At 39.8% G+C, this 15,490-nt stretch overlaps 1 protein-coding gene across 4 annotated transcripts in view; it reads left to right on the plus strand.

The window, feature by feature from the left end:
* CEP112 (centrosomal protein 112) overlaps positions 1-15,490 on the plus strand; it is a 175,826-nt gene that overhangs the window by 104,225 nt on the left and 56,111 nt on the right. For all 4 annotated transcript variants that reach the window (XM_080388260.1, XM_080388261.1, XM_080388262.1 and 1 more), the window contains one exon: positions 8,045-8,275. In XM_080388260.1, the coding sequence (XP_080244386.1) occupies positions 8,045-8,275 (231 nt within the window). The remainder of the gene's footprint in view (positions 1-8,044; positions 8,276-15,490) is intronic.

Genomic DNA, 15,490 nt, shown 5'->3' on the forward strand with positions numbered 1-15,490 from the left:
ACCAGCCTTACAACTGTTAAATGGAAAACGTGTTTACTTTTATCTCAATTTCAACTTGGGAAGTAATCCTTTTACTCACCAGCGCACTGTATTGTTTAGTTACACGTGTAGGGGTTTGACTAAAAATCATTTTATTAGGAAGGCAGTGACAATAACCAACCTATATGAAGTTCTGCTTTCTAGCTGCTGTTAACTAAATTGGAATCAAATGCACTTATGTAAATTAAGAAATCAAAGTAAGCGCCGTTAATTTTAAGGTCTTTGTGGAGCTGTTCAACTGGATGTCTCATTTTCTTTCTTCCTCACTGTCGTTGTCCACACACCCCCCCCCCCCTTTTTTTAAAAAAAAAAAAAAAAAAAAAGCCCAGTTTGTAGCTTAAGTGCCATTTACATTAACCGGGATTTAGGCAACTAACTGGCTTCTTTAAAAGTCCAGATCTGTTTCAGCGCGCTCCTTTTTGGGGAAAAAATCATAAAAATTTGTGTTTTGCTTAATACCACGTCACAGCAGGTCTCGAAAATTTGCTGCCCCTTTTTCACATGTAGTCATAGATGTAGAAACAAAAATGATGCCAGTATTTTCAGTGTCACTGTTCCTACTGGCGTTTTGATACCCATCTATTACATATTTCTGTTCAGCCTTCAGAAATACCTGGCAGAGTTAGTGAACAGTTTGGGGTTTAGATTACCTATGGAAAGGAAATGTTGCCTAAGCATGTTTCTCTATAGGAATTGCAGGGATACACTCTTTTTTTCATTAATGTTATTGAAAATGGAGCTAAGCAGAAGGTAACTAACTTCTTTTTATTGTTCTTCATGAGTCAACACTTCCGTGGTGGTTCAGGAAAATGCTGAAGTTGTAGAACAAGAGTAGACAAGATACAGCAAGCGTGTTACTAAGAAGTAAAATGTAGTCTTAAAGGGTGCTGGACTTTTCTTGGGACTCTGTTATGTGCAGGAGTTTGGGGTGGAGGGCGGGAGGTGACCATGGTTTGAATGTGAAGAACAGGGTGATGTTTAGCCTCCAGCAGCACTGTACGGGTAGGGTGGTGTTAAACCTGCCCCCAGCCCTAACTAACACCCTAGTAGGTACAAAATAAGCAAGGTTAGTAGGAATATACTTTTATCAGATGCCTAAACGTTAGAGGTATTTTTCAGAGCACACACGATGTTGAAAAAATCCAAGTAAAGAATCTTACCAAGGAGGTTTGACGCTTAAAAGCAGCTTAATGCTGTTAAAATTAATAGAATAAATATGTAAGTTAGCAGCTCAGCACCTCACTTTACAAGTCCTAGTGGATATTTTCAAAAGAGATGTCAGAGGTGCATTTGCAAAGGTGAGAAAAGCTGGGATTGTGTTGAGATGGAGTTGATACACCTTTGCATAAGCCCTATAATATGGGAGTTCAGGTTTTACATTGGTGAACAGCAAACATTTTACTGTTAGTACTGTTTGCCATCTGCGCTGCTGTTACCTAAGTTTTTTTTGATACTGAACATTCATCTGAGTCTAGAGAGCTGCCACTCTTTGTACGCTGTGCGAGTTAGGGAGTACCACTTTGGTTTGTGTAACGGCTTCCCTACAAGAGAATACCTAAACGTCATATTATACAGCCTGATTTATAAACCACCAACGTTTGATTTAGGAATGTATTAATAACTTCACCCCATCGCTGCAGTGTAGGCACATATAGGATGAAGATGTCTTCTAGTCAGGAAGTTGTGCAACGACACCAGTGTTACGGACGGAGTTTTTTCCCCTTGAGAATGAGAACATTGAAGTATGCACAAAATACTGTATAAGCATAGAGTAAAATGCATCTCTTTGAGTACTGAAGTTTTAGCTTTGCTGATCTTTAATGTTTCCAGGAAGTACTAAACTACTGATAGACTACTTACAATGATGGTGGTGCTACCAGAGCTCCTGTGCTTCCATGATTTCAAGAGCTTGCACAGCCCCATGCTTTTTGGAAGATTCCTTCAGTGCTCCTAGGAGGTGAGACCAACCTGTTGGTCATTGAACTGTTGCTCGTTTTCACTTCACTTCACACCATTTCATTTATCTGCTCCCTTAATTACCATATTTATGGGCCTATGTGTTCCTACCCAAAAGGCATTTAAACTTGACAGTGTAATAGATTGTGCTGTGAAAGCTAAATAGCTGTTTATTACTTATCCTTGTTAATTTGTGCTTGGCCACATCATTACCCATGTGATAATGTGCGTGACATTTGCAGTAGTTTTCTTTGCAAATCAAATCTATCTTTTTAAGCATTCATAATATTGACAAGTTGCTGATTTTACCAGTCACAAGAGAAACTGAACAATAAATTCTTAACATATTTTAATTGAAATTGCTGTAATATAAAAAAATATTTTCAATATAGTTGGTTAAAATGGACATAATCGAGTTAATTACAAAACTTTATTTAGATGGGGGTAGTTGCCTGAAACGAGAATGGAATCAAGTGTAAGACCTATTATTGTGACTTGGTGAAACTGCAATCGTAAGACTGATTAATATAAACCAATTTTGTTTTAAACACAAATGAACATTACACATCTTTGAAGGTCTTACAGCTATACTTTTTTTCTAAGCTTAGGGCTACAAACAAATAACATGTGTTTACTTTTTTGCCATTCTTTTATGTTAGATGCATTGCTTATTTTTATGATGTTGGAGAAACTTGTATTATCTGTTTCTCAGTGCTTCATAAAGCTTTGGTGGTTTAAACTACTTTAGCTTTCATATTAATAATCCCTCCTAAGGTATTTTACAATAAGTATGCCACCAGTTGCTGTGTGTCTGGGATGGGATGCCTCATCCACCTCTTCTGGGACGTTGTACCGATCGTGGGTAAAAAGGGAGTCATTGTCACCACTGAATCACTGGGAGTTTCTACTTTGTTCCTTATTTTCCTTTTAATTCTTCATCATCAAAGTGAGATTTGTTTTTACTACAGACTTCCTTTCCCTTGACTGGCCTGATCTCCTTTCAAAAATAATCTGCTACCCAATAACCAGCGTTACGTATACCTCATCCATCTCTGTCACATCACGCCAGCGTAACAAGACACAAACAAATCTCCCTTTCAGAGGGTTCAGCTGACGGTCCCGCATCGCGCACTGTTCCGCGTGCATACGCTGATTTTAATATTCTTCCAGTGGAGAAAATGCTGAGACAGTGCTGGCACGTGGAGGCAGAAAGGTGGTTCTAACAGGGCTGTTACGGGCTGATGTTTTCTGTTATTATCCTAGAAAGGATCATTGTGATCATCTAACCTGACAGTTCATGTCTGAGCTAAGTCCGTGGAACTGCCCAGAGGTTTTGGGGGGTGGTGGTCATTTTTTTAAAATGTTACGTGCAAGCCAAATTCAACACGGCACATTGAGACCTATGCAGTCATCTCCTGCTGAAGCCAAGTTAGCCCAACGCAGAAGAATTTTGGAACTCCCATTTGAAGAGTTGTCCTGATCCACTTGAGAACTGCAGTGGCCTTTGTAAGCGATGCGCTATTTCAGCAGCCGGAGAGTGGTGAAGGGTTATTGCAGCCTCATCTGCTGGGAGATGTTAGTCACTTACTGTACAAGCTGCTGAAGCAACACCTAAATGACTCTAGATCTGAGCCTCAGGGAATAAGTGCAGAGTGGATTTGATCTTCGCTCTGCACTGCCTTGTTGATGTGACTTTAAAGTGCCTTTGACACTCCTTGGAGCTGAATGTGGCGATGGGGTGGATGTGGTTTGGTGTGTAAGACATTGAGAGGGAGACAGTGGAGTCCGTGTATTCCGTCGCTGTGAGTATAAAAGATGCAGTCATGCTTCAGCCTCTTCCTTAGAAAGTGATCCAAGTAAATGCTTCATGGGGTTGAAGTAGTTGCTCCTGAAAAATAAAGGGAATATTATTTTTATTTTTTTTTAATTAGACTGTAGTCATTTGGTCCATTGCTCATCTCTGTTGCATGTAACTGTAGCAGAGTTTCAGACATCAGCAACAGATTTTAATTTAAACGTTTTGCCAACTTTGTATTTTCTTATGCAATTTACTTTTTAAAATTAAGAGCACATGTTTTCCTTCCAAATAACTTGCAGTACATTTATTGGCATTTTAAATAGGCCAAAGTGAGTGAGCAACCTTCTTTTTTTCTTTCAAGTCTATTTTTTCCCTACAGGCAAATTGCTGTGGGCTTATGACCCACCCTTTTTATGACACTATTTCAGCACAGATATTCTTGGTTAGAATTCTAAGTTATTCCTTTGAAACAGAAATAGAAGTCACCATCTCAGCTAGCAGTTTCTTCAGCTATGGGATTGTCATATAAGGGTGCCATATAAATTCATATAATCTCTAAACCCATGCAGTTTGCATATTTGTATTTTTGTTCCATTTGGGATACTCTGTAAGCTAGTGTTTTCTTTCTATTTGTTTTCCTGTGTGTGGATTAATACTCATTTTGCAAAATGCTTTTGTTTGGGGCACGCTGCTATGGCATGGCCATCCTGTGGAAACACTGCGAGCTTCTGCTTTCCTTGTAAAAAAGATACAGATCTCTTTTGTTTTATTTGCTCATACCTATACAAATGAAATAAAGACCATAACGTTTTGATCCATAAAGGCAGCAAGCAGCAATAAAACTTCGGACCTGTTGTATAGTTTGAAGTCTTTATTTCTTAAGTTTAAGCCTTATGTTTAGCACAAGAATGATTTGCCCTGGTGGAGTGTTTAAGGTGTATTTCTCACAGCAGCTCTTGTACCCAGGTTGTTGTTTGGACCATGCAAACAATTTGATAGGCATGGCTCACAAATGTGGATTTGAGCAGCCAGGAAAAGAATTTAAGAAACCAATACTGAGCAAGAGGGTTCAATTTTACAAAGAAACCATGCATTCCGATCTCAAGCATGAGAAGTGAGCTTTTGTAATTGCATCTTTTGTTTTTCCCCAGAACTGTTAACAGAAGACGGTTACTCTAAAGTTTTATATTTCATGGATTTTTCACAACTGAGAATTATGTCATCTTGGGCTTTTTTTCCTAGTAGTACTAATGTGCCTACATTTAAGTCTAATTATAGTTGTTCAAACCTGGCATGTGGAATAGCAGGATCTTAGTGGTGGAAAGTTTGGGATTCATTTCCTTTAGCAGTTTGAAGACATCCGTGTCGCACCAAGTTGTCTTATGCAGCAAGTTGTTTGGTTGTAAGCTGCTTCTGCCAGTGACTTTGTTTATGGGGAAAAAATAATCTGGCTGTGAGAACTAGACTTACTTTAAGTAATTGACAAGAACTGTGTCTGTCATCCCCAATATAAGCTTTTCCCAGTCACTTTGGAGAGATTAGATGTCTCTTAACATCATCTTACTAGCAGTGAAGTTGCTCCAAAAGGACTCATTTAATCATATTAGTTTCGCTGCCATCACCCCGTCTTCAGATTCTTTCTTCTTTCCTAATAGAACCAAATCTGCTTTTGCCATCTATTAGGTCCAACATTAATGCGCCTTTGTATATTAATTACTGTTACTTTACCTATAACATTCAGCCCACTATCTTTTGGCTCCCCACTTTTGCCTCGGAAGGCTTGGAGCTGTTACTACTTCCACGTGGCAGTAGAAAACACTGTATTGTACTATTCAATTTTCTAAAGGTTTTGTATGAGAATTATTGAATATAGGATGAAGTAAAGTGGAGAGACCTAACAGTTGAGTTGGGAATTCACCCAATCTCTATTTGGGCTTGTAATATGATTTATGAATGAATTTTCCCTATATTATAAGAAGTTAGCCTTAGCTCCTTATCCTAGAGATTTTATCAAACTCTTCAGGAAACTTCTGAGCAATGTAATATCTTAGTTTCACTTATATGGGGGGGGAAAAAGAGTTTAAGGAATTTTTTTATTTTAAAAAAGGAGGAAAAAGCAAGTGGTAGTGGAGGGGGGGTGAGCTCTCAAAAAGAGCGCTCACAGATTAAAAGGTAATTGTTACTGTTCCAGGCAGGACTTGCAGTGGAGTGGCTATTAAAAACCCGAATGCTACATATGTCAGTTTAGAACTCAGAGAGTATCATCCTGTAGAAATTGTAGCTGTTATCTTCATTGACCTAGTATTTCTTTGGTTAAGTAGAAGCCAGTTCGCCTGTCGGGTTTTTTAAATGCTCTTGAGGTGAAATTATTTTCCAAAATAATTATAAAAGTATATTGTAGATTGTCATTATAGACTAAAAAGTACTTTACATTTTTCATCTGTGTACAGATTTAATTAAAAATTAAACGTGTAGAGGAAAAGATCAGGAAAGGAAGGAAAGGATCCAGTGCAGATTATACTATATGAAACATATGTATGAGATGATGCTGATATAGCTGAAGTATGTGACCCGTGTTATACTTCTGTACACAAATGATGTGCTCATTCCATCTCTACGCACACACACACGGAATTTTACCTTTGACGTAGTAGGGAATAATGCCAATGAGTAATTAAGAAAGCATGGAAGCAAAAGTCAGTCCTGTGATAAGTTTCCAAGATGGTTAATATTATTTAATACGTGTTACAGCTGTGATAGCTGAAGGACACAACTGAAGGTTTGAGGGGAGACATGTCTTTTATTATACCATATAGTTCAATTAGTTTGAAAAAAATAGGCAAACTTTCAAGCCTCAATGTTTTTTTTTTTTTTTCTTTCTTTCTCTCAGATCACAGTGTTTGTAACAGTCTGTCTTGGGATGTTGATGTACAAGGCGATATATCTGATAGTAACTCATTTCCCAACTTTGGTCAGAAATGAATGTTTCTTTTTGAAAGGTTTGTAGTAATGTGGTTCTCGGGGACTGCAAATAGATGGTTTAACGGAACACAGACAGTACATTAAAAATGTCTACAGAAGAAAAACAGTAGTTGGAGAGAGAAATCAGTTCAGAGCTCTAGAATCAATAACTGGCATTCCAGGGTAGTGGGATCTGTAAATATACAATCAATTTTCATCGGATTTTCTTGTGAAACTTTAAATAAGCTTGAGCCAAGTCACCTACATCTGTTTGGTAGAACATCAGTTTCTTGTCTCAGTATTGTCGCATTTCTATGACACAATTCCAGGGAACTGCAAAGTTACTTGTAAAGCAGGGAGGAGGAAGGGGGAAATATTGTGTGAGTTTTTTCATGAAAATGCTCATTTTCAGAATTATATTTATGAATGGAAACACATATATGCTTGCAACACCATAAATGAGAGTTAGCTGTAAGGACCACTGGTTTGCATCCCAGTTCATTTAAGAAGCTACAGAAGAAATGCATTAGAAGAGTAACTAGTAAGAGTTATGTGCAAGTGTAATTCCAAAGTAATAAATGCGTACTCTACTGCTGCTACTGTAACATAGCATTGTGTATTCTGTATGCTGTAGGAGTAACACCACATATAACTGCTGCTGTGTTGCACGATGTGTTTTGCCTCCCAAGGACCAAAGGATAATCTGTGATCACACAGAAGAGAGTTGTGGATTCTGAAGTTTGTCTCTTGCATTTTAAAGGTTGTGTATCTTATCTGTGCTGTGTTTGCAGAGTCATAAGGATTCTCTGCATTGCCCCGTATCATCCTCTCTCGGCGTGCTCCAGTTCCCTCACCCAGAGGAGGGTGCTCTTTGATACGTTCCTGGTGCACATTAGCACGTTACGATGAAATACGGTCTATAATCTGTAGCAGCGATTGAGAAATGATTGATGATACACTGATATCTCATTAGAAGGTGGCAGGTCATTTCTTAAGGGAAAAAAAAAAAAAAAAAAAAGACATGGGCATCATATGTAGTGATCACAGGCCCAAATAAATTTCTTCACCTTTGGAGTACCCTCTTCAAAAAGGTAAATCTAGCTCCATCCATGATTTGGGCAGGGGGAGCTGTATTCATCTGCACGTGTGAAGAGAAAGGGAAGAGCAATAAGAGAATCATTTAAGTCTGCTTCCTACCCCAGCTTAGCAGCCTGTCGGAGAAAATCAAGTGGGTTTTGGTTTGTGGGTGTATTTATTTATTATTTTTTTTTACTTTGTTCTTGGTTTCAGGTTATCTGTGATATGGAGAACCAAATCCACAAGCTGAGGGAAGAGCTTGTCCAGGTGAACGCTCAGTGGAAGAATCAGCTGCTGGAGCTGAACCATCAGTGGGAAGAGGAGAAGCAGAGGGCAGCTCGAGACCATGAGACAGCAGTGAATAAGCTGAAAGTGGAGGCAGAAAAAATGACATTAGACCTGAAAAAATTACATGTGTCAGAAACAGAGGTGGCCTTGGACAAGGTAAGAGGCTCACACAGGGCTGCTGCTTGTGGCATGGCAAAGCGGCAGCCATCACCCCAAAAGTCAGATAAGCAAAGTTTTACCGAGGAGAAATATTTAGGGGTCACTTGGGCTGAAAAATGAGATGTATACTGTAGATCTGACACGGGATGCCACAATCACGACGTGAGTTTTGTGGTTCTACAACGATGGACCTGGAGCAGGCAGTGGCAGCGGCTGCTGCTGGGGCCGTTTTCCCTGGGAGTGGTGCCAGGGCAGCACCTTCCAGCCGCGGTGGGTGCGGAACGGGGATGACCATGTGGTCCTCAGGAGCTGGCGGGACTTCAAAAATCCAAAGGATTTCAAAAGCAAAGCCAGCCAAAGACTAGGCTAATCACTTTTCCTTTGCTGGAATAGGTAGAGTAGAAAGGGCGGCTCTGTCTAACCAAGCTTTTTCTCTGTTAAAAAGTGGGGAAGTTCTGAAGGAGGAATAGGTTCAGGCTAAAACTGCAAGGAAATTGGTCTAGTTGCTCACAGTGCCTGGTCTGCTTTTGGCTGCGTGCACCGGGTGAGCAAGGGCTCTGTGAAAGGCTTGAAAATACAAATTAACATTTTGGAGGCATCAAGACTCCCCTGCCCTGTGCTGTTCGGTGGGGTCACAGGCTGCGCATCAGTGCTTGCTGAGCATCCCCTGGTACCAGTGTCTGAATTCAAGTATTTCACCACATTACGGATGATATCAGCTAAAACTTGGGAGTTTTATTTCATAAGCTAAACTAAAAAAAAACCCTACTTAGTATTTGTGGTAGATGCTGTGTATGTAAGCAGATAGTTGTTGAAGTATCTTTTATATGCATTAATGTAATACATCATACGTTTTATTGCAAAGTGATGTTGAGTGGCACAAATTAACGATCTGCATATGCTGTTTGAACAGCCTTTGTGAAAGTGACATTTCATTTACCTGCGTCAGGTTCTTGGTCTGTAATTTTAAACAGCATTCGGAGGATTATGTTGGAAATCAGCCAGTCTGAAGCCATTAAAATGGCTGTGATCAACAATTCAGAATCTTTTCTGAATGTAAGGAAAGCTCCGCTTGGCATAATTATTTAAAGCCAAGGTCACAGAAAGTATTTAAACCTTTGAAATTCATCATTAAAGGATTAATTTTAACTCAGGAAGACATTGTCATTTTTGCTTAAAAATGGAATTTGAATCTCAATTCTTTTCTTTCTTTGATCTTTTTTTACATGTGTAGTATAGCAAAAGAAAAGTTAACTTCTTTACATCCTCAAATTAAAGTTACAAATAATCCTTCATAGGGCAATATCTTTAATACTCTTGAATTGTCATTTCTGTCAGAAATAGTATTTTTTTAATTTGTTGGATTTTTTCTATTTTTCAAAAAAAACCCCTTTAATTTTAAGCTATATTAACTGCTATTGAAATTGTTTTTATTTAACCTACTTCCCCATTTTTACCTCTAATTAGATGAGCACATGTTGAGTAGAAGATAGGAGGAAGGAAAAAAAAGTATCTCTGTTGGAAAGTCTTTCACAGACATGTGAAAATACCTTGCATTACCTTCAAAAAAACCCAAACCATTTAACATTCTGCTTCGTCTCTGTCTTCCAAATGTAGAGCTGTGGAAATTGGCCACAAAGTCCAAAAGTTAAAGTAGCTTAGAGGGCAAACTCCATTTAAAGCTCACAAGTTACAGTTTCGGCTAACTTGGTTCGAATCTTGATCCTATTAAGGGCTGCAGAACTTTGATGAAGGAGATTTTATCCAAGTGGGGGGTTAGAAAAAAGCATCTTAATTGCAGCATGAGTTTTGAAACTTGGTTTTAAAGGTCTTTTTATTTTTCTAGCAAATCTTGTTACCTTGAAATTTAGGACAATATGGGAGCAAAATTTGTCCTCTAATTTGATATTTTTTTTCTGCCAAGTCTGTAAAGATTGCTTAAAAATCCAAAGGGAAGCTGAATGTCACTGTTCAGGCATGGAACATCTGACTGTCCAGATTTTCAGGAGGTTAGTCCATTCCCAAGTGAAGGATCTCATTCCTCTGTGGTCTGTGTTGTGAGTAATACTGATTTCTGCGTGGCTTGCTCGGTGTAATTGTGGACTGTCGTTCACATGAACATGATGAAATACAAAAGAAATGACAAACGCTTAAGTGAAAAGAAAAATTGAAGTAAACATGGGGTAGAAGGAGATACAGGATTCATATGGCATCGCCCTCCCCATAGCCCTGCCACAGTGTGGATGGCAAGGAGGAGAGCAGGGGGCAGAGGAACAGTTTTCATTGCCAGCATGCTGGACATTTAAATATTTGTTGGTATTCGTAGACAGCTTTTCAATATTTAGGGCCACATAATTTACCGAGGTCTTTCATTTTCTGTTGCTTAAAAATCTCAACTTTAAAGATGGTATGTTGTTTATTGCAATATTTCATTCATTTTGTTAGTGATTACAGCGTGCAATGCTAGGAAGTTGCTCAATGAGCATAGTACGAGAATGTGTTTGAACCTGTGATTCTAAAAGCAAGTATCTTTTGACAGATATTGCATCTCCCGGTTGCTAGGGAATGATAAGTGGGAAAATATTTAACAGGTTGCCAAATGGCACCGCGTAACCTGCACTATAGAAAAATAAACACGGCATCTGCTGTTGTGGAAATAATAACAAAGGTGCGTTGGGTTTGCATGGCAAGGTTTTCATAGGGGGGTCTGCAGGGGTGGCTGCTGTGAGAAGCTGCCAGAAGTTTCCCCTGTGCCTGCTGGCTCCAAGAGGGACCCAGTGCTGGCCACAGCCAAGCCCATCGGCCACGGGGGTGACAGGTTCACAGAGGGGGGTGGGGGTGGGACAGTGGGGCAAGAGCAACTTCAGCCAAGGAGAGGAGTGAGACCGTGAGAGCAGCAGCCCTGCGGGCACCGGGCAGGGCAGGGCGGGCTCCAGGCACCAGGGCCGACAGTCCCCAGCAGCCCATGACGAAGCCCATGGTGGGGCAGGGGGATGCCCGAAGGAGGTGGTGACCCCGTGGGCAGCTCACGCTGGAGCAGGTTTGCTGGCAGGGCTGGTGCCCCTGCGGGGACCCTGCTGGCGCAGGCTGCTCCTGAAGGGCTGCAGCCCATGGAAGGACTGGAGAGAAGTTCATGGAGGACTGTCTCCCATGGGAGGGACCCCAGGCTGGCTCAGGAGCCCTGGCCCTGCGGAGGAGGGAGCAGCAGGGGCAACGTGTGATGAGCTGACCACAGCCCCATCCCCGTCCCCTGTGCTGCTGGCAGGGCGGAGGGAGAGAAATCAGGAGCAAAGTTAAGGTGGTGAGTAAGGGAGAAGTGGGAGGATGGTGTTTTTAAGATTTGGGTTTATTTCTCATTCTCCTGGTAATAAATTAAACTAATTTCCCCAAGTCAGGTCGGTTTTGCCTGTGACATTAATTGGTGAGTGATCTCCCTGTCCTTATCTCAGCCCTCTATAACTTATCTCATTCTGTTTTCTCTCCCCTGTCCAGCTGAGCAGAGGAGTGATAGAGCAGCTTTGGTGGGAACCTGGCCTCCAGCCAGGGTAAAACCACCACAAAATCAAAAAAGTCTGTAATTTTTCAGTGACCCTCCCTGTTGCAGGTATTATTTTCAGTTAAACCCCACTTTCTTTGGCATTTAACTGAAGTCTCACTTCAGTACTTTCATAATATCTGTTATCTGTCCCTAACATACAAATGACTTGAGAATATCTCCAGTTTATTTCTTGTCTATTTGTTGAGGAATCTCATATATTGTTTCAGAAGAACACTTGTATTCAATCGTAATCATTTTGATTTACTTCTAAAGTTTAAATCTAATTTGCTTGCATTTCATTATATGGAGTGGTTTATAGCATTTTCTGATGAGACGGTGGTTTTATTTGGCTTTATTTGAAGTCATACCTCATTATGATGAAATATAAACTGTTTAAGAAATAAACATACTAGAGAATACCTAGTACTGTGGTTAGGCTCCACTAATGACTAATTTCAGCAGGGAGACAGGTGGGTTATAGGTTGCAGCAGCAGCACTTAGGGCACGAACGCTGATCAGCCAGGTGTAATGGACTCTACAAAGCTTATAGGCATTTTCAGGTTTGCCAGAAATCGCTAAAAGCGAGAGACGAACTGCATTTCTAAGTGCGTGCAGATGTGAAGCTTGGCTAACGCAACTGTTTGTAATGTTCATCTGTGGTATTTTCTTGGCAAAGCAAATGAGCGTTCGGAAAGCATGACCCGAGCAGATCAGCAGACATGCTAACAATGCTCAAAGGAAGCAGCTTTGGAACACTACAAATATCTCATAAAAATGCTCTCTTTGAGCAGCACACATGAGTAAATTGGAGTGGGAGAAAAAAGTGGGTTTTCTTCCCCTCCCCCCCCCCCAATATTTTTCAACATTTAGGGTTTTATTGACTTCTTTTCTATATTTAAATAGATATTTTGACTCATCCTGTTAAATCTTTGTGCAGATTCCAGGAACATCTAATTCTTTTTCACTGTTGCTTTTCTTGTGGAGAAGTAATTTACATTTTTGTGTATTGACTGTGCTGAACACACGTGATATTTGATTACAGGGTGAAGCTGTAGTCAAAAAAAAAAAAAGCGTCAAACACTTTAGTTTCTGGACTACAATTCTTCTGATTTCAGTATTTCTGAAATGCTTTGCTCTGAGAGACAGACTCCAAGATGACATGCAACCTGGCCAGCGCCATGCAAATCATGCTTGGTAGATTTTAATTATGTAGCAGTTAGTTGTACTCTGAGATTTCAGTTATTTTAAATAAAATTTGACATTTTCAATGTTTTCTAGTCTATACCTCTTACAGTCACTCCACCCACATCTGGTGGGAAGTCCACATAAAACTGAAATGCCTGGGGAATTAGAAGTTAAGGTCACTGTGTAAGTACTGCTTCCCTAATTAAGAATAACTGTTTGACAGTTATGTTGTAATACCATGTTTTTGTAACAGACCCTTTTTCGATAATCTGCAGACAATGTCCTACAATTAGATGCTTAATTTTTTAGCAACTCCTACTTGCATTCAGTTGCAACTAAAGTACTGATGATGTGCCCCAGTGAACATTTCAGTCCTTCCTTTAGCATCGAGCTTTGTGATGCTGCATTAATTAACTCGCAAGTACAGCCCTAGGATGCAGTCCAGTTGGAGATGCTCGTTGGGCATATTTTCACACGGCAGATGTAGGAATCTCTTTAATTCACAGTATCTGTTTTGGCGCTATTGTCAGTACTTATACAGATGATGTCATGCTGTTCACCACTGGCAAAGAAATAGAAGATGAAGGGAAAGAATATGACATCTTCAGAGATTAAAGAGATAATCCAAGAGATACTCTATTAAAAGTATTGAGTTTCCCCTAAGCAGTTACTGCTCATAAAGAACAAGCGTTGCATGCTTTCCATTAGCTTACGTTGTTGGATACTGGTGCTCCAGCCCTTGCTCTTCTCTGCCAACTCTTTGTTTCATTAACTACCAAAAATGGTTCCATCTTTGTATCCAAGACCTTCTGGGAACTGGACCATCTCTGCAGCAGTCCTGTGGGTACCTGCTTAGACTTCTTAGCATAATGAAGTCTTTGATCTGAGTGACACCTTTCACTTCGTTAACTGGAACGCTGATAGCCATAGTATGGGGAGCTTTGTTTATGTGAGCATCCACACGAACTATTTTCACACTCGTTGCAGCGATACCCTGGTTATTTACATGGGGGCAAATAATTCAACCATAAAATGTGGACATGTATTCTTCCCAAGTATAATGATATCATTAAATCGGTATCTAATTATAATGTAGACCTATGTTTTTCTCCTTGCTGAATGCATTCAGGATCTCTACCAGTTGTTGTATATGTGGTATTTTTTCAGACTAAAATTTTTAAATGTTTGCTTGAATCTATTACGTAGATTCTTTTCCCTAGGCCTTAGCTGTGAATAACCTGAAATCTCTAATTCTTACCCAGAAGAGTTGGATGTTTCCTGCATCTCTGAATCTTCGTCATTATAATCTGAGAACTGTTGTCTATGATGCTATCTCTCTGTTCCAGAGTAGCAATATTTTTGGTTTTGTTTCATAAACTCTGTGTACATTTACGTAGATTTGGTTCTTGAACATTCTGACACAGTGTTAGTGATTCACCAACTAATATTAATCAAAATGAACACAGTATGTTGGCTTTGTTGGGGAAAGTCTGCCAAAAGCCTAGAAGATCAAGAAAAAAGAAAAGCTTTTCAAAAAAGATAAAAGATTTCTATAGCAAAGTTGGTGTATGTTAGCACAAGGAGTGCAGATTATTTAATCTGCCTTTAATAGTACCTTCACAGCAAATCTTGCAACAAGATTTTGCTCACAGATGAGGGGAGGGAAACCCCTCTCCTCTCTCGTGTGTCCCTTTTGCACTGCTTCTTATTCCTCCAAAGGAAAAGAAAGATGATAGTGGACCAGGAATGTGGTCACAGGAATTGCATCATCCCTTAGGGGAGCCATTTGGAAGAGTCTTCAACCAACAGAGCCAAACGTGAACAAAAATATGGTAGAATAATCTCAGGGATATTTCAATCGGATGAGACTAAACGGCATTTATGGCGCTCTCCTTGCTGGAGATGTTTCAAAGCAATCGTCTCAGTTATTCACACAAAATTACTCTGCTTCTACCTCCTTTGAAAGAAAACACACAAACCAAAAAACCCTCAGAAAAACAAAGCAGAGGACAACAGGTATGATTTCTGCCCATCAGTTGTATTTATTAATCTGGCTCCAGAGGTAACCGAGAAGAGTTGGTGTAACTGTCGCTGTGGAAATAAAATAGGTGCCCATGAGCGTGAGGTTTACTTTTTACCACCTTCATAAATGTTTGGAGAAGAGATCAAGCACCGTGTTATTTGGATTCACAAATAACACCGTAGGGTTAAAAAGTAAAATGACTGATGCGATACTGTTAAGAAATGAGAACCAGACAAGAAGCATTATTTAGCTAGATGCTAAATTATGACAAAATGTGGAATTAAAAAGATACTTTTCAGCAGGGCAAGGACTGATATAATTAAAATTAGAGCTGTGTCACGTGGCCTGTCTTTCAGCACGCTTTATTCACTCATTGTATCAATTATAGTTGGTTAGTTGTTTGAGAACTTTGGTGGGTTTTTTTGGTGTTTTGGAGGTTTTTTTAATTAACTGACGTTAATCTAAG

Source organism: Falco punctatus (genome assembly GCF_963210335.1).
Source record: "Falco punctatus genome assembly, chromosome: 1".
Classification (NCBI taxonomy): Eukaryota; Metazoa; Chordata; class Aves; order Falconiformes; family Falconidae; genus Falco; species Falco punctatus.